Genomic DNA, 20,550 nt, shown 5'->3' with positions numbered 1-20,550 from the left:
GCTGGCATTTTGTGTCTGGTAATGCTCTTAAGATGTACAGGAATACAGAACAATGGAGCATTTTTGCTGGGCATACAGATGTCCTATGACTGTATGATGCCTTATGGTGTCCAAAGAATGAGTTACATTACAAGTATCTTGATTCACAAATTGCATTTAGGAGGAAACACCATTGTAAAGTATACATTATACAGATTTATCTGTAGAACGAAGAGTTTATAATGTGTATTGGACTCTTTAATTTTTTTATCATTATTATTATTATTTTACAGAGAAAAAGAATCTCTGAGACATCAGCAATACATCTCTGGGTGAAACTGGTGAAACTAAAAAGTCCTATTTGAAATTCTGATTTTTTTTTTTTTATCTGGCAGTTCTACCTGCTGAAACTGGGCAGAGCCTGTAGCTGCAGATACGTTTGCTGGTAGCAGAGTGAAAAGGATAGCTTTTGTTCTCAAACAGAACTTTAGCCTTGCTGTTGCAGTAAGAAAACTGTTTAAAGTCTTTATAAAACTCCCTCTTGCCTTTTTGCAAGTGATCGCTAATGAGAGCCATGACTTCTGACAGTCCATCTTAGATGGTGCAATTCCACAGGCTATTGATTTCTAAGCATTCAATAAGTAATTTTTAGAGAATGAATTGTGTGAAGATTTTTTTTCACTCTTATGGAGTACTTCTTCTAGTTTTGCAAGTTATAAATAGCAAAGCAATGTTTTTTTCCACTGAAAAACTGAATATATTTTGAGTATGTATTTTGGATATGTACCCGATAATATACACTAAATTAAATTGAACAGGTTTTGAATAAGTTTGCATGATCAATACTGCATAAGTGAAAACTGAAAAAACAAGTTAAATACAGCAGGATTTAATATTCCAGTAATGATGAAATTATATGACATTTTCTGGTTAAAGAGTTCTTTATTTGGAGCCAGGGCTTCAGTGGCATGAAGAATAAATGTATTCAAATTGAGTATTTAAAATACCTAAGTACTCTGTAAAGTTTTCTGCTATACACAGTGATATGAATCTGTTTTTTTCTGCACTTCTATGAATATTTCCAGAATGAAACATTTCTAAATCTAAGCCTCTGTTTACACAGAGAAATGTGGTATAGTTTCAAATCATATGAATTCTCTATTTCAAAATACTTCTTTTTTATTCTTTTGTTCAGGATATGGTTTACCTACTGATTTTATTATTTACTTAACAAGAAAGATATAGGTAGCTAAATCTGTGTGTGAAGTCCCTTTTTCCCTGGCATTTTCTCTTTAACTCCTCGCCGACATTACTGTATACTAAAGGTTTTCATTTCTCTATTCTTGTTCAAACCAGTGGGTTTTTTCTATTAAAAGAGGAGCATTGTGGCATCAGATGTTTTAGATTCTCTAAGGGTTTTTTTCTGTTTACACTATTTTAAGATCTGGGATGGCTCAAAGACTGGATTTTTCTCTACACCTTTGCGCTCTTAAATCATTTCTCTTTTAAGGTTGGGATGCTATTCTTAGCAGTGAAATTTTTTTCCCCCTTTTTCTTTTTTTTAATTATGCCCTATGCACTCTGGCTTACCATTTCATAGAAAAGCATTTAAGATTATTGGTTATTTGCAATGTTGGTAATTTTTGTGAGCCATTTAATATTCTCATGCTGCAGTATCACCCTTCAGTATAATTGCTGTAATCTTGAGAAAGGTTTGGTTTCCTTATTTCTGTACCATAAACTAAGTTGTTTACAGATAAAGTGTTTTAGTCTGGACAAGTCCCAAATGTTTGAAATTTCCACACTGAGTTCAGGCTCTGCACTTGCCATCTGAGGAAGATTATGGAAAAATTCTACCTGGAGTCTGTCCAGTTCACTGATTACAGGATTTTGAGGTACACAAATGCTAAAAAGGGTTTTGAAAGACTCAGGGCATATTCAATCAAATTTGTGTTGGAGTTGCTGCTGAATGCAATCAACAAGCCTTTCACTCCATTTGTGGTTCCATTTGCTTGCACCTAAACAAGACCAATATATGCAAAGATAAAATGTGATTTTCATATTGCTAATTGGCCCTGAGTACCTATATATGCCTTTCACAAAATGGTAATTGGTAATAAATGGTGTTTGCTTTAACTAATTCCTACTTTAACAAGTTGCTATCTGAATTTAAAGCATTGATTATGCAGACAGAGCATTTGTAATGAGACAGAGATAGAGCCTGAATAGGATGAGAAGCAGGCTTTTTATCTGGGCTTTCTTAGAAAATAAATAAAATATTAATTTACTGTCTTCTACTAAGCTTATTGCTTGCTATTTTTCATGATAATATTTAAAATATGCTGTGTCTTTGGTGGCTTGCATTTGAGCAGTCAGTTGCTGACTTGCTAAGTCACAGATATACTGAGTTAGAGGGTAGAAAGTGTTGCTTATAAATGGCTAGCAGGAAAGAAAGCCAAATTAGTGGCAAACACTACCTAGCAATTCAAGAACAAAATAGACTAAGGTTATTACAGTCCAATCTTACTTCACAGGACAAGCATAAATTAATTGGGGTATTTTTTCTGACCTGGAAAAGACAGCATTTTGAATTGCCAAAAAGATTCAGGACTAGTATCCTATCTGTTCAAATGTAAGCTGACCTAGACCTATCTTCTGAAATAACAAACAGTATGAACCCATTAAGATCTGCTCATTCCTGTTACTTTCCTCTCTCAGAATTGCTGTTGTTGTCACTTCTAAATTCCCCAGAGGACACGAAGAAATGGGTCTGTTTAAACCTATCAACCTCATTTATTAGGCATTAATTTATTTCTTGTAAATTACTTGACATTCTAATTCTCCAGCAATAAAACTAAAGAAATCTGTGTATGGCTGCAATCAAAGTTAAATGGGAAAAAAAAAAGAAAAGCTGAAATAGCTGCCTACTGCCCATTCTAATGAGCTTAGCTCTATCATTAGTTTTATGGCAAAGCATCTGTTAATCAACCAAAGATGTGGAAATAAACTTGGATTTCTGATCAACATGGTTGGAGTCCAGATTAGATAGAAACACATAAGCAAATTATGTCACTCACAGAATGAATGTGTTTGTTTTATCCAGGAGGAAATATCTGGCATAAAGTACTTGACAATATAACAAGATTAGCTATAACAGAATTAAACAAATGTTTCTTTCTAAATCACCACTTTATAACTGTTTCTGGTGAGGAATCATGTTTAATACCATTTTGCCAGTTCAGTTTCCTATAGACAGGCTCATGCAAATTGTAACCTTTGCAGCATGAAAATAAAAATATCAATTAATTTAAACCAAATGATAATTTTTCATTATCCAACTTAATGTTACAAAAGTGAGTTTGCTTATTTTAAAATAAGTTTGAGTTATAATTTAAAATTAAGTAACTTCACTTTACTTACTCTCTTAAGTTAGTACCTGTACATGGCACAGAATAGGTGGTGGGGCAGTGAGATACAGAAGTAGCTGTGTTGGTTCCCTGTGAAATTATCTGTATGCCACCTTCAATTATGCAGGATTCCAGCTACTTTAAAGGAGTGCTGTGAAGCCTAGTGATTACTGTGACAGAAAGATGGACCAGCTCTTCCTCCTTATACCTGTTGAGCCCTGTACAGTGACTGTAGGAGACTATGTGGAACACTTCCAGACAAAACATAATTCAAAAGTAAATTGCTAGCATATCTCAAATTTTTTTTGTTTGGTTTTGGTTTTGGGTTTTTTTTGGTTGGTTGGTTTTTTGTTGTTTTGTTGTTGTTGTTTTTTGTTGGTTTTTGTTGGGTTTTTTGTTTTTTTTTGGTTATTATTTTTATTTTAAAACTACATTTCATTCTGATTTTTAAGAATTATTATGTTTATGCACTTGTCAATTTTTTTCCCAGCACTGGCAATGCAGACTGCATTTTCTTACAGGTCTTTCAATACCATTTTTTGAATGTAGTACCTACTGAATCCAAACCTTGAGTTTTGTATGGATTGAAAAAAACCTTGTATTATTACTGTAAATAAGCAACATTTCTTATGCGCTCCTTAATAGTTATATTTCAATAGAATCTATATAAAATGAGATTGGTTTGAATTAATTTATAATATTGTTTCATATGCTGGACTAAAATAGGTCTTCTATTGCTCTTTTATTGATTATGTAAACTGTTTTGTATGTATCTAGTTGAAGAAAAAAATCAGCCTCATCTGTGAAATCCATAATTTTCAGCACTACAAGTCATATATAATCTTAAGACTTTCATTTGAATCCATCTCATTACATATTTGTAAAAGAAGAGGGTGTCATCTGTGTTGAGAACTATTTGGAAACTCTAGCATAGTTTCCTAGTTTCCTCAAGGACTAGTGGCAGGCTAGTCAGGCTGTCCTGACACTTTGTCTTATTTTCCACTGCAACACTGAACTATTCGAACTAGGAATAGATGCCTATATAATGAAAAAAAATTACATTTTTCTCCCGTTTCTTTCTATTTTTCTTTTAAATATAGATGTCATTGTCTTTGCAGGCTAAATTCACTTTGTATTAGTATGTCTTCTGGTTAAAAAGTAGGTTTGTAGTTTTTCATTGTGGAAATAATCACAGTTGATTACAAATTAAGACAATTAGAATTTTATTTTTCTTTCCTGGGTGGTATAAAATGAATGTGAATTTGAGGAAGTGAACTAGAGTAGGCACTCAGAATCAATGGAAATATAGGATTGACTTTTCCATTTCTCTCCCAATGTAGTAAGATTTTTGTACCTTGCATTTCTAGTGATGAAAACAGGGAAAGGATGCATTGATTTACTTGTATCAGGTTCTAGAAGCTGTGATGAGGTCAACACATGGTCACATCTTATCAACATGGAGTTTCTCTTGTGCTTTACAGACTGTCAGGAGCCAGCCACCCCTTGCCACCCCACTGTGACATGGATTCGTGCAGCTCTGAGGAATTCTACCAGGCTGTTCACCATGCAGAGCAAACCTTCAGGAAGATGGAGAGCTACTTGAAGCAGCAGCAGCTCTGTGATGTTATCCTCATTGCTGGGGATCGCAAGATACCTGCACACAGGTAGGAGATAAGCATGAAATATTGAAATTACAAAAGTAAATTGTTTTGGGTATGCGTATTTCTTAGAACAGTGTCTCTTGTTGCCCCTTAATCTTCTTCCCTCTTGGCTTTAAACATGAGTGTAAGTGGCTCAAAAAAGTGGATTTGAAGGTTGGGGCTTTGAAGGTGAGGTTTTTTTGTAGAGATTTCAAAAGTTCAAGTAGCACTCAACTAGCAAACTGATGGTGAGTGTGACAATTCTCCCTGCTGTGATGCTGTTCTTATGTGAAGAGAATGGAAGTTTCTGAAATGGGATGCTGTATAGCTACACTGAACACAGCACCATTTCTAGCTTAAGATCCTGATCCTCTGATAAGTCTGTTGTACAGTCTCTCAGAAACTTATAGTAGAATACTGAACACGTTCTTCTCTTCCCATGACCTGTGCCTTTCAATGAACTGAAAAATACCATATTTAATTTTAATGATAATTATTGGTCTAAAACTTAAAATTGCATTATAATTTCTAAAATTCTGTAAGATTGTCTGGTATTAAAGCAGCCAGTATTTATGAAACTATACTTAGTTTTAGATAACAATTAGAGTTTAAAGTAGTTATTCTTCCTTGAGATTTTGGTCTCAACAGTAGTCTTTCATTTAATGCATGCAAATAAAAATCTGATCCTAGAGTTTGGATTAAAATACAGAGAATAATTCAGAATTTCTAGGTGAGCAAGTATTTTTGCAGATGCATAAGGCTGCAGACCAAGGGTAATCTATTCCCTGCTTGTGTCCTGATTTCTCTGCTGAGATACTAAATTCAGAGCAGGACTATGGTTCTGCAGCAGGAAGTCAGAAAAACAGCCAGTGCATTTCTGAACTCATAAATTGACTTCCTGGTGCAGGGGAATACTATAAGGTCATCTTGGCAACTTGCACCTTACAAAGTTCCTTTTGCCCTAAGTGAATATGGAAACAGAGACTATTCCTGTTAAACAAAGAAGCTGGACAGTCTATAATCCAACTCCCACAACAGTAAGTAAGAGAAAAAAGGTGCAATATACGAGACTGCAAAGCCAAAGTTATTGTCCAAATGCTAGTAAAACCAGACAGAACCTTCATTAAAATATTTAAATCATGGGTTTTTTTAATTAGTTTAGTTCAGCTCCCCTACGAGTTTTAATACAGCTGTTCGTATTTGGATGCGCACCTTTTAGTAGTAAATTTAATTTCACATTTGTCATTTCAATTCTACAGTATATATAAATCCTTCCTGAGCTGGAAAAATGCTCTAATAGAAATTGACAATTAAATAATAGCCATAATCTTATTTAGATTTTTATTAAACCTTCAGACACCTTTACATTTAATTTTCGACTTCTCTGTGGTCTGCAGTCAAAAGTCCAAATCTCAAATAACTGGAAAAGTTTTTTTAATAGTGTTTATTCTACGTTGTTTTAGACAGGTGTGGCTGGAAAAGTACAGGAAGCTGCTTATTTTACTGTGGTCATTACAATCCTAGAAATTACAGATCCAACTCTCCCTGCTCAAAGCAGGGTCAACTGCACAGTTAGATTAGACCATTGAGGTCATACCCAGTTAGTTTTTAACTATCATCTCTTGTGGAGGTTCCTCTCTTGTTAGCCTGTTCCAGTTTTTATTATCCTCACTGTTTTTAGTGATCCAGCATGTGTGTTCCTGGCAAATTTGCTCCATAATCTTGGTAAGATAAACCAGTCTATAGGTGCCTACATCTTTCGTCTTGAGGATGGACATAGAAATTGACTTTCTCAGTTTTTAGAAACCTCCTCCAATTACCATGATTACAGATGGGACAGAGCGGCCTTTCAGTGACATTGTAGAGCTTCCTCCAGTATTACACCTTAAACTTATCCTCAAAACAGATCATGCTAAAAAAAACCAAAAAGCAAGCCAAGCCAAATAAAGCTTTTTAGAGCAGTGCACAAAATCTTTCAAAAATTTTGCACTTGCTTCCAAGGTATTTACAGACACCCTTCTTTACTATCAAATCCCTTGCTGACTTCATCTGTACCTGACCTTTGTATTTTTGTATGTTGGGACAATGTTTCTACACATCGCCCATGTCATTCATCTCTGCTTTCATTTTCCATGCACTCCTGTTGTGCATTTGAATTTCATCAAGAGGCACTTCTGAAGTCCAGGCTTGTAATTTGCTGTTCATTCTACTAACTTCTCTGAGGATGCAGTGTCTAAAATTTTCTTGTCTCATGGTCACTGGAGCCAAGTTTGCCAACATACTTCACAGGTCCTTTTTTTCACACCGAGACCTGTCAGAAGCAGATGCAGTGAAGTGTCTCCTCTAATTAAGGTTTTTTGCAGTTTAGACCAGGTAATATATACTTTGCATTCCTGAGAACATCTAAAAAAGCCTGCTTGCAGTGTACAATGACATGCAGTATTTGTGGAGTTTTTAAATTATAGGTAGGAGCTCGGTAAAATATCCTCTGTATATGTTTATAAAATCTGATCCTAGATAAAATGAATACTCTTTTAAAATCCACTTAAAACATATTACAAGCCATAGTGTATACTGAATATGTAACAAATTAAGAAATACAAAATACTCAAAATTATTGCTAAAAAATAATGATCCTCATGTATTTTCTCTACTTTTTAACAGAATAATGTTGTAAAATGCAATAGTTTTAATATACTACAAAAATAACTTTGTAGAAAGTCTTCCTCTGGTTTTCTGATTCTTCAATAACAAGTATGAAAATTGTATTTTTCTTCATTTTTCTCTGATTTAGAACAAATTAAAACAAAACAATAGTGTGAAAACCAAGCATAGAAAAATATTTTATGTAGTCTTAATGTATCTAAATCTATGAAAGTAAAACCTCAGTTAAGAAATTCCTGTATATTGCATCAAATGAAGTTAAGGACACCAAAAATAGTTACACTGCCTTTGGTTCTTGTGCATCTCTGAAATATCTCCCAAATAGTATCTGTACAATTTTTAGCTTCATTCCTGATACTGCTTGCTCTTTGTTCCTGCTTTACTAGTCTTTATTATGCTATTTGATGATCTGTTTAGATAACTTCTTCTCTAGAGGAGAAGCTATTGCTGTGCCATAAGATTTCTAAAGCCTGATACTTCTGTAGAAAGAATGTCAGGTAAGCTCTGATCCTAGCCCAAATGCCCCCAAGTTAATTTTTGTCATTAGTGTTGAGGGGTTTCCGTTTTATAAGTTTATTTTTTTTTTTTTTAAATTTTTTAAAAATTTTTTTCCCCACATTTTTATTCCTCACAAGAAAAAAAAAAGGGGGGAAGAAACTCAAATTACAAAGTATTACAACAGCTTTTCGTTGTTTGGTTGTCTCAAGCAGCTTTAAATAAAGTTATAATGTGTTTAAACTTTTTGTTAGCACCTGAAAATTACATTTGTCTGATCTAATAATCCATTAAACAGGCATAATATTTTGCATGGAGGAATAGTAAAAGGAGGTACAAACCAACCAAGTATTGTAGTGATGAACCAGAAAGGATTCTGAGAAAGTAGGAAGACCTTTTAGTAGGTATTTCAGTGGGAAAAGTGACTGACATTTAAATAAATTTCAAAAATTTAGCAAACCTCTTTTTTTTTGTTATATTGCTATAACATGTATAAGTAACAATTAAATATAAAAATGTAAATACCTTAAAAAGAGAAAGAATGCTAAAATAATAATTTCCCTTCCCTTAATTTAAGCTGTTGCACGATTAGCAATCCATCCTAATTTATTATGAACGTGGAGTTTGTAGTTTCTCCGCTCATTCTGGAGAAGCATGCTATATATTTTTTTCTCATTTTCTGTACCTGCCATTTAGAATATAACCTTTTTCAGACAAGACACATATTGTAGTTTTACAGTGGCTGGAATAAGATGAACTTGGGCATTGCTGCTACAAAACAAACAAAGGAGTAAAACCAACCCACTTTAATTGACACTTCCTTCTATCCAGTTCACAATCAGCCAAACACAGTTGTATCTAGAAATCTGGACTGCAGGTAGAAAGAGTCATCTAAACCAGAAAAATACTGGGAAGTAAATATTATCCAGACCTATAGTGATATGATCACCAAGGAAACCATGGAACACCAAGTGTTTCCAAGGTAAATGAAAATTGTTAATCAAGCAATAATCCCATGGGTCAACATAAAATTAAGAATATGTGTTTGCCATAAATGATTTGGTTTTTTTGAGTGAAGGCAACTTAGATGAATTATACTGGTTTTAGATACTGTACTTGAAATGCTATATTCTACAGCTGCTGAAGAAACATCAAAAATGCTGCAAAGAAAAGAGCTAAAGTCACTGCAAATGATAGATAGACCTTTAATATTTGCACTGGAGGGTTCATTAAAACTTCCATCTAGGACTGCATAAATGTTAGAGGCATCTCTAAACTCAGACTGTAGTTTAAGACATTTTGATTAGTAATGCTGCACAAAACAGTATAGAACTCAATGCTGAAAGGAAACAAAAAAAGAACAAATGTGAAATAAGGATAGAATTTACCTACCCCTTTCCAATTAAAACAAAACACTCCCATATAACAGAGACTGGATTCAATAAAACAGAAAATTCAGTAAAAACAGAAAATGCAAAGAAGATGTACAAGGAGAGTTACATCCTTGGGTTACAATTCTGACTTCCATTGCACTTGTTGAGAAACCAAGAAATTACTTTGGTGGTTGTTATAGTATAGTCAAGTATAGTTGAGTGTATAAGGAGAAATCCAAGTTTTTATTTTCTGTTTTCTCTTAATATCAAAGAACCATAGACTTTTTTCTTTCCAATACTCAAGATAAGGATTACGGGGGGCTCTTACCATGGCAGAAGAGGTAGTACAGAACTATTGGGAAATTACCAATAACACATAAAACAAAGTAAGTAAGTAAGGTTATGCAACTCTTTCTACAAGTATTTGAATGAAAAGTGAAGATAAATTTAATGAAACACCTTCAACAAAATGCAATTAGCTTTGTCTGTTTCAGTTCTCTAAGGAGTGGTAACAACTTTTTCACTGCATTTTGAGTGCTACTATAGAGAGACAAAGTTAAAAAAATAGTATTAGTAAAATGAGGAAAAGTTAATGGAGAAAGTTTAGCTGAAAGGCAAGATGAAAGAATAAAGAACCAGGCAGAAGAGAAAGGACAACCAGACAGAGAAGGAAGGAAAGCCTAGAAGCAGGGAGTGAAAGAAGAAAAATGCACATTATATAGTCTGAAGACTTGTTTTCTGGCACTAGTCAGTAACAGATACACGTGGAAATGCAGAGTGAAAGCAGTATGACAGTGCTACGTTATTCCCAGATATCTGTAAGTGTTGGGGGACTTCCCACAAACACTACATCTGAGCTGTGTTGTTTAGTACAACCCACTGTCCATGAGTTTAAAAAGAATTCATTCAAGTAATATGGTTGAGACAGAACAACAGCAATTGGGACAGAACAACAACAACAGCAAAAATTCCTGCTATCAGAGGGAAAGCAGCAAGGCAATTGAGATAAGCTTTTAATATTAACCTTGATGGATAATCTTGGTTTGGAGGTTTGGGTTGCTGGCAAGTTGAGTATGAGTCAGCAGTGCCCTGGCAGCAAAGGGCCAACCATGCCCTGGGGTGCACCAGGCACAACATCACCAGCCCATCGAGGGTTGATTGTCCCTCTCTGCTCTGTGCTGGTATGGCCTCACTGAGAGTATTGTGTGCAGTTTTGGGAGCCACAATATAAGGACATCAGACTGTTGGAGTGTGTCCAGAGGAGGGCATCCAAGGCGGTGAAAGGTTTTGAAGGAAAAATGTACAAGGAGAGCAACTGCGGTCACTTGTCTTGTTCATCCTACAGAAAAGTAGGCTGAGGGATGACCTCATCACAGTCTACAGCTTCCTTGAGGGGAGCAGCAGAGGGGGAGGTGCTGATCTCATTTCTCTGGTGACCAGTGACAGGGCTCAAGGAAATGGAATGAAGTCAGGGGAAGTTCAGATTGGATATTAGAAAAAGGTTCTTCAGCAGAAGGGTGGTAAGTCACTCCAACAGGCTTCCCAGGGAAGTGGTAAGAGTTCAGGGAGCATCTGGATCATGCACTTAATCACATGGTTTATTTTTGTTTTAAGAGCCTTAAGGGTCCTTTCCAACTAGAGATATTTTATTACTGTATTAAACCAGAATACTAATGCTATTACTTTATGGACTGGAAGTAGGTGCAGTAACTGAAATGGACTTTGAAGGGTAAAAGAAACAAGGATGAGGTGTCTTAAGAAAGCAAAAAGAATTGTTCAGCCAGCTAATCTCTGAGACACCTTGAGTGACCTGTCTGGTTTAGATCATGTGGTCCAGAAGGGTGCAATGTTTTTATAGGTCAGCTTTAAACCTGAATAAAAAACTGGTTCTGACATCGATGTTTAGGGGAATGATTCCTGTTTCAAATTGAATTATTAAAAAAAAATGAAAATGAGGGAGAAGATAAATGATACAGAATATGAAAATAAAGAAAAAAAATCAGGTAGATGAGAAAATAACATATAAGAATTACTTGGGTCAGGAAGATGTGACAGCTCACCATCAAAAAAGGGACTGAAAATCACAGACAAGAATTAGAACAAACCAGGCTCTATAAAGGAATGGGTTGTGAAGATCAATTAATAATGATGCTCTATTGCATCATTTTATACAAACAAGTTCTAGAATAAAAGAAAAGGATGACAAATGGATTTTAAAAAATCTAGATACTTAAGCAGTCACTTACTCTAGTGACTTCACAGATCTATCTCTATACTTTCATCAAACCTTGTGTCTGTGTTTCTGACATTTCTGCTGGTAGTTCAAAGATGATAAAACTGAAATTTTTCTTCTCCTGGAAGCTATTTTCCTCTTTTTCTTGTGGAGATTCAGTGAACAAATTAAATAATTAAGTCCACAAATTTAGTATCACAGTTGATTGTGTTGTCTTTCTACAATCAAATATGTGTGCTCTGTCTGAATATGTGGGTTTTCTTCTGGAGAAGAACACTGAGCTCTGATTTATATTTGGATCATAATGGATCTTCATCAGCTCTAATCTTCTTCACTGTGATTTTTTGCCTGTTATGCCTATTCCCAAATACTGAGAAATTACTAAGATTCGTGTGTCTCTTTTTTTTTTTTCTCATCTTTCTACTGGTTCAAAACAGTATGGAGTTCAAAATAGTGGCTGCAGTATCAGGTATCTTCAGAAGTTGCACAAGAACACAAACACATTGAAAAAGTGTTTTGGAATATTGACTTTGTTATCAAATCTGTCAACTGAGATATGTGCATTACTTGCAGTTTCTGAAGAAAACTAAAGCTCTGGTAAACATTGTGTGTTTGGTGGAAATGATGATGTCGGATTTGTGTACCATTCCTAAAAACATTGTGGCAACATAAGAGATATAATGAGATGTATCACTGTGGTGCAGTTTGTACAGTACAAGAGATAGAGGCATTTACTGTATTTATGATTAAGTTTCAGAGAGACAATAAAAGACTTAAAAGAAGACAAAGAAAGTTAAGAATGTAAACTCAAAAGGCGTGGCTCTCAATGTAAAGAGAAAACATCACAGTGTAGACTATTGGTGTCTCTTATAGCTATATGTTATATAAATAATTAATATTAAAGAAAGCTATGTTTGAGTAAAGAATAAAAAACACTTTCTTGTTTCAGAGTTAATAAATTCTTATCAAAATTCCATCTGTCTCTCTATTTGGCTTATTTGGGGATATTATTAGTAGTAGTAGTCATTAATACATAGTTGTTCTCAAAAAAAATTGCCATGGTATTCAGCAAAGATAATCACTACCAGTGGTAGTCCAAAACAGTTGATCTGTTCCACAGCTTGCTCCTTTGCTGTGTTTTATTCAGAAAAGATGCCAGTCTTGATTTTACGGTCAAAATTTTTCTGATTATTTCAAGTGCATGCATGGATATTCCTTAGAATATGTTCTGCAAGCCTTAAAATTTTATGAAATCATGGAGCCTTCTGTATGCATACAGTGAAAGTTTAACTCCTGCAAGAAGACCTGTGGAGCAGCTATCAGTATGGAGCTATCTGTAGAGCTTTACTATTAGTAGGCACACAGAGTATCAGCTAATGTCCCCGACAGAGCAACTAATCACTTTTAAAAACAATGAGTCATAGGGTTGGAAGGACTGTAAAGATCATCTTGTTCCAGTCCCCCTACTGTGGGCAGGGACACCTTTCACTAGACCAGGTTTTTCAGAGCTCCATCTAGCTTGGCCTTAAACACCTCCTGGGATGAGGCATCCACAGCTTCTCTGGGCAACCTGTTCCAATTCTTCACCACCTTCACAGTAACAAATTTCTCCCTAATATCTAATTTAAAACTACTCTCTTTCACTTGGAAGCCATTCCCCCTTGTCCAATCACTACATGACAATATAAAAAGTCCCTCTCCACCTTTATTGTAGGCTCCTGCAGGTACTGGAAGGCAGTAATCAAGTCACCCCTAAGTCTTCTCTTTTCCAGGCTGAAAAAGCCAAATTCTCTCAATCTTTCCTAATGGGAGAGGTGCTCTACCCCTCTAATCATCTTGGTGGCCCTGGACTCACTCTAACAGGTTGATGTCCTTCCCATGCTGTGAACCATACATCATTCATTGAAAGTGAGATTTTATTTCTTTCAGAATTCAGAGCTTAAAACTGCAACTTTTAAAAAGAAATAATACTTATGAAGCATATATGTGAGTATGTATATATATATATATATGCACAATGCTATCTGTCAAAAAGGAAATTAAAATGTCATGTGGAAAAATTCGAAATCTTGCCATTTTTTCCCCAGAATCTTTGTAAATGAAAGCTGTTCTTATGCAGTGCTCCAGGTGGGGTCTCACCAGAGCAGAGTCGAGGGGTAGAATCCCCTCCCTCATCCTGCTGGTCACTACTGTTTTGATGCAGCTCAGGACACATTTAATGGCTTTCTGCGCTGCAAGTGCACATTATCGGGTCGTGTCCAGCCTCTCATCCACCAGCATCACCAAGACCATCTCAGCAAGGCTGCTCTCTATCCATTCATCCCTCAGCCTGGATTGATACCAGGGCTTGCCCCAGTGCAGGTGCAGCCCCTTGCGCTTGGTCTTATTAAATCTCATGAGATTCCCATGGACCCAGTTCTCGAGACTATTCAGCTCCTATGTGTACTAGCATAATATATGTGGAAAAAAGTTGTGCCTTGCCTATGAGTTTTCAGTCCAAGTAACATCTGATATTCTACTCAGTTGGCAGTAAAATATTGTTAAGAGTTTTCTTAAAGATTTTAAGTGATCAAGGTTTGTTTGCTTCTTTTAATTAATAAATGCACCATCAGTGTTGAGGCAATTCTGTGTCAAAGATGTATATAAAAACAGTTGTGAAAATGGCAAAGAAATATTCTATAATAAACTAAAATAAAATCTGATATCCTGGGAAAAAAGGTCACAACCCTAATCAGTCATATGGGTTACTTATAAAAGACACCAGAAATTTATGCTGAAATTAGTTGTAAATGTAAAGAAGTCCCTTAATCTGGAGAAAATCTTTCTGGTCTTACAAACTCATTTTAAGCCATGAGTTACCTGCTATGAGTCTCAAGGATGAAAGAGTTTATTATGTATTCTCACTGCCAGATCAGTAGTTGAAAAAGGTGACATCCTGAGACACCTGACCTTTCTTGATTAATAGGTCAACGTGCCTTTAAACCAAGATTTAGGGCTGTTTGGAGCCTTCTGATCTACAAAAAGCAGCAGATCATTACAAATTAATTGATCTCTCTGATTTCTCACTTTTGATGTTCTATCCCAACCCTGAAACACAATAAAGATTTACAAAAGGTGTCACCTTTCAGAATTAAGTGTAATTAGCAAGTTCCTCTCACTTCAGTTCAACTTGTGGAGCACTTCCCAAGGTAAAAGTTAGTGTCTTGAAATCAGTTAACTTTTTTGGTATAGTAAGTTGATGAAATAGCTGATTCAGTATTTCTGTTAACTATTGATTAACATAAGACAGTTAAAAAAACCAATCCTCTTTCTTTATGACTCTGTTCAAAAGCTCGTCTTGCTTCTGTAGGTGAGCTGCTACATCACAGAACCTTTCTGCTCATTTAAGCCATATTCTTTGGTAGGTGGTGCAAACCAGTAGGGATAAACCTCTAAGAAAAATGGGTAATGCTGAGGGCCTGATACCTGTGTTATTTTTTTTTCTTTTTTTTTCCCCCACTTTGGACTAGATCTTGTGTGTTCCTGTAGACTTAATGCTCCCTTGCAGCTGAAATCCATTAGATAACTTCTTTGACTTTCCTCACCCAAACTGTGGGAAATCACATATTATTACAGAAGTTTGTGAGAGAGATTTAATCCTCCTGTTATTTATTTCCTGTCCTCCCTCTGTTGTCATTTCTTTGTTTTGTATTTGACAATATATGCATGGCAAAATTATATGATAAATAACAGCTGAACATAAATTATGTGAATTAAAAATATAAGATACTGCTGTTTTAAAATATTTCCATTGATTATTAACTGGTGTATTAAAATTTCTGTTCATTCATTTGTCCATTTTTTTCATGCAGCCAAGGGTTTTGGTCTTGCTTTTAGCAAGTGACCAAGTTGAATACCTGTAGTTGAATTTAAATTATGGCTAGTAAATCTGAAGCAAAACCTAATGGAAAATGGTCTTGAATGAAAATCTCAATCACATACTTGTATTACAGCTCTGCTATCTGTGAGAGTTTTTATCTCATAGAACATCACCAATATTTCATGGGTTTTTTTCCTTTCTGTGATTTTTGTGATGCTTTTATTAAAGCATCTATTAACAATAAAGTTACTTATTTATAAGTGGTCAGAAAAAGTGTTAGAAGAAGATTTATAAAGATAATAAGTAAGATGTCAATAAGATAGAATAAATAAACAAACATAGACTGTAAATGTTCCTCAATGGTGAAAAAATAGTAAACTAGTAAATAGTTAATTTTGGTGGCAGCACCGAAATATATTTCTAAGCTTATCTTTTTGTAGTCATCTATTGTCTTTTAGTCATTACATAAATATAAATGTGAACTGTTTATGAATTAGGATGTTTACTTCTAAAATTCATGATTGCTAGAGTTGAGCACAATATGAAAAGTGATAAAACTGCACCTACTCAGTCATTTCCCATCATTAGAGGCAAAGATCATATATGTGTCTTCAAGCTGCTTTACTTGCTGGTAAAATATAGTAGCTTAAAGCACTGTAAAATTATGAAGCCAATTCAAGCTGTCATATTTTACTTAGCTATTGGAATGAGCTAAGAGAGCAAAGACAATCAATTACCATGGTGGCTGATAAGAACTTGTTTATCTTCACTATTTTTTTCTATAATAATTTGCCCTAGATAACAATATAAAAAAAGGCAAAACAGTTTTCTCTTGGTTTCCAAGTTCTCCAGTTGTGATTGTTGTGGTTTTTATTAATGTGTTTGTATATCATGTTTTCAAATTAGTCCAGAAATGTGACCATCTTTATGGAAGCACACGGTACACTATTTATAGATGTACCACATCTCTATCTCAAGATCATCTGTGAATATTCAGTCCTAATAAGATCACAATTTCACTGTAGATGGTATTTGGAAGAATGCCTTAACTTAAAGCCCCAGTAATTACAATCATACCTGATACTTGCTGTGGTATTGATTTATCTAGATCATATCCATAAACAGCAAGCTATGCACATTTTGTAGGTATTTTCGAATTATTTTCCTTGGACGTGTTTATTAAAAAACCCATACTATTACACAGTGATGCTATTATATATTTTTACTGAGTAGCATGTTAAACTACTAACAGTTTAGTGGAAGGTTTATAGACTATCTAAAGTCACATGCTATAATTAAAGTTTGTAACAAATAAGCCTTTAAGAACAAGGAAGAGTACCTCTGGAGTATGAATTGCATGTCATTAAGAAGTTGTCTTTGATACTGAGAGATTATCTTGTTAACAGTTGGGACATTTGCATGATTGGAAGATTATCAGAAAGATTGAGTGCTAATTTCTATGTCTGTTTCATAGTCATATGCTAAAGTACCACTTGGTTCATATCACAGGAGGCAAAACCAAATTAGAATTAAATGTCATGCTGTGTTTTGCTGCCAATGTGCATTAATAATACATTGCTCCTAATGATTTTTAATTATTATGAAAATAATTTTTAAGGAAGTTTACATATATGTGAAATTTCTAATATGTACATGCAAGCAAATTACACCAGCTTCTAACTTTTTTGCAGACTTGTCCTCAGTTCTGTCTCTGACTACTTTGCTGCCATGTTTACAAGTGATGTTTGTGAAGCCAAGCAAGAAGAGATCAAAATGGAAGGCATAGACCCCACTGCACTGTGGGATCTTGTTCAGTTTGCATATACAGGTATTGTACTGCATACATTATACTTCCTATAGAGGCAGATGTTGATATTCTTGTTTGCTGCATTCCAATGAATTGTGGTTTTGTTTAAATATTTTTCTTTATAATCTTAATAATCAAAAATGTTTATTTACAATTTCTAGGGATGAATTCAGACTGTTACCTCCAAACTATTAAATATTTCAGGCTTGTCAAGTTCAATAGGACAGTCAAGAAAAGGATGTATTTTTCTTGGTTTTCAAACACTTAAAAGAGTTGACTCATTACTCACATAATTCAAATTACATAAGATCACTGAAGAAACAGTTGTATTTTTTGAAGAATAATCCTATGTTGCTGTCTTAATCAAATCTCAGTTTAAATAATTGAATAAATCTTTAAAATTTTGAAAGATTTGAAAGAAAAAAAATTGAAATTTAAATAAGAAAATGTTTTAAAAGGTTTTATTATGAGCCGGATGTTTTCACTTTCATTTCCTTTCATAGGCTGGTACTCTGTTTTGAAGTGTAAACTTATGAATAACTCACAATTCAGAGTTAATAAATCAAAGCTCTCTTCTGAATAGTTTTTACATTTTAATGCATTATAGATTTGGGATTTATCCTTCTTAAGCAACTTGTTATGCACAATGTAACTGAAGTGCATTAATCTGAAAGAAAGAATGCTAATGTTACAAAATAAGGTAATTATAAGAGAGGAAATGCTTATAAGATTTGTCTTCTATTGCCTTGGATCATGTAAGTATAAAGTATATACTGTTTTCTATTTATTTCCTAAAAGACATCCTTATATTGTTTAAATTAACCATATTCTATCATGATGATTCTATCATATATTTGATTTAGATTCAATTTTAAATGGATACCCCAAACCCTGCAGTTTTAATCTTCTCTAAATACACATATAATAACTCAATCACGAGTTGCTGTTCGCTTTGATATATTTAAGCAGTATATGTGCTGGGTTTTTTATGACATAATAGCTTTAACATGCACCACCATGTTTTAGAAAACAGAAATGGCAAATAAACATAATTTAAGATAAAAATATTCTTTTTGAGGCTAATGTTTGAGAAATACATGTTCTAGGAATGTAAGCAATGATTTACGTGGTACTCTACATGTTCAAAGGGTAGTGCCTACTCCTGTCAGCTGTGGCTTTGCCACTCAGGAATGTGCATCATCCAGACGGTTTCAAGCTAGGGATCCATGAAATGAAGTAGTTCTTATGAGGCATAAGAAGGTTACAATCTGATTCCTTGGTAAATGAATAGCACAGAAATACTGGGGCTAAATCAAAATACCTTGGAACAAAAGAGCAAAAAACACTACTGCTAATGTTAAATCATTTTGTAAGAGGAAGGTAAAAGAAAGAGGAGGTAAGAGAAAGGACAGTGTTGTTCCTCTGGGAACAAAACTGTGGAAACACTCAAGTACTGTATGGTTCTTTTACCTCAGCTTTCACTAAAATATCACATGGAAAGATACAACAGAGTTGTTATTGACAACAAAAGATAGCTCATAAGTGTAGATTAAGGAAAGAAGGGGACTCAGAAGAAAGGGAAAAAAGAAACATTTTCAAGATGAATGAAGCTATCTAAGAACTTTATGGTTATCTCTGAGAACTTTGGAGACTGGATGAGACAATGAAAAAGTAGAAGCAAACCTCTGCTTTCCAAAAATGTTGAAGATTTTCAGCTCCTTTATGCTCCTTGATTTCTCTATGCCATGTACTCTGTTCATTAGATGAGGTGTAAAAATTGAAAGTTTCTTTCTGGTGTAAGGTAAATATGGGCCAGACTTCACAAATGGATGAAAAGAGAATTCCACAGCTAGTATAATTCCCATGTTTTCTAATTTTCCTTCTGTGAATTTGCCTCTATCATATTCGTTAATTTAAACAGTCACAAAGTCCAAACTCCCTCAGAAATTGCAACATTATGTGCTATTGTAACACCTTGAACAATTAGAAACTTAAGATGATAACTAAGATCTATAATGTCTTTCACATGCAGTGGTAATACACCATTATCCTTTTTTTCTAACTTATTTTGGAGACCAAGTAAGACAAAAAATGTCTTAAGTTCACACTTGCAAGTTTCACAAATACTTACTGACAATAGAAGAGTGATGAGATTCAGGAAACGTGAGACAATTTTACATGCTAAAAGAGTGCATGTATTGGGTGCCATGGATCATTCTGTATTGCATGGCTCTTCCACCAGGTTCTTTGTCCTGACTTATCCTTATTTATTATCCTGACTTATCCTGACTTATTCTGATTTATCCTTATTTAATCTTAGCTTATGTCCTTATCTCTTGAAGTTCATGTGGGATTATTTCTTTCTCTATTCCTTTTCTCTGCACCAGATGTCTTAGCAGATACCTAAATTTCCTAGTTACAATTATGCTAATAAATTAAACAGTGCTGGGGAAGGTTTGCAGGCACTGGAACACAATTGTCTCTATTGATCCTGGCAGTTTTAGCCAAATCCAAATAGCATTCTCTCTAAAAAATGGTGGGTATAGCTTGGATACACAGCTCATTATTAATGTGGCCAACCTTGTACAGAGTGTAAGAGCAGTCAAAAGTGCTATGGAGAATTCGGTAATAATTCATATGATTAGTGAATTCCTAGAAAATAGTCCTAAACTTATTTAGTTTATTGAAATTAAATAAAATCTAGGCTTCTCAGTTAATCATTCTGAAATCATAATTTCCCTTGACCTTGCCAGAGCAAAACCTTAATTTTTTCCCTTCCGTTTCATTTCCATCGTCTTACGTGATTTATCTAGCTTCATAATTTCTTATTTCTTTTCTTGCACTCTGGTTCCTTATTTACCAGCAGTCTAGCTCATGTCCCCTTTCCCTTTGAGTCGGTTTATTTTACTTGTTCTGCATGGATGTGGACAAGTGGAAATTTAAGAAAACAGCCACTGTTCTGTTACCCAGACGCACAGCAGCCAACAGAAATTCCCTTTCAGACTTTTGATTTGTAATCTGGAGCATATGTCTGTCTAGACTTAGACAGAATATCTGGAGAATTTTGCTGCCAAATTCCAATTACTGACTGCA

At 34.6% G+C, this 20,550-nt stretch overlaps 1 protein-coding gene across 2 annotated transcripts in view; it reads left to right on the top strand.

Annotated features, from left to right (window-relative positions):
* KLHL1 (kelch like family member 1) overlaps nt 1-20,550 on the top strand; it is a 196,988-nt gene that overhangs the window by 54,732 nt on the left and 121,706 nt on the right. For both annotated transcript variants that reach the window (XM_032099888.1, XM_032099889.1), the window contains exons 2-3: nt 4,868-5,050; nt 17,342-17,478. In XM_032099888.1, the coding sequence (XP_031955779.1) occupies nt 4,868-5,050; nt 17,342-17,478 (320 nt within the window). The remainder of the gene's footprint in view (nt 1-4,867; nt 5,051-17,341; nt 17,479-20,550) is intronic.

Source organism: Corvus moneduloides, chromosome 2 (genome assembly GCF_009650955.1).
Source record: "Corvus moneduloides isolate bCorMon1 chromosome 2, bCorMon1.pri, whole genome shotgun sequence".
NCBI lineage: Eukaryota > Metazoa > Chordata > Aves > Passeriformes > Corvidae > Corvus > Corvus moneduloides.
Note: the sequence above shows the minus strand (reverse complement) of the source record. Positions and strands in the feature narration are given on the sequence as shown.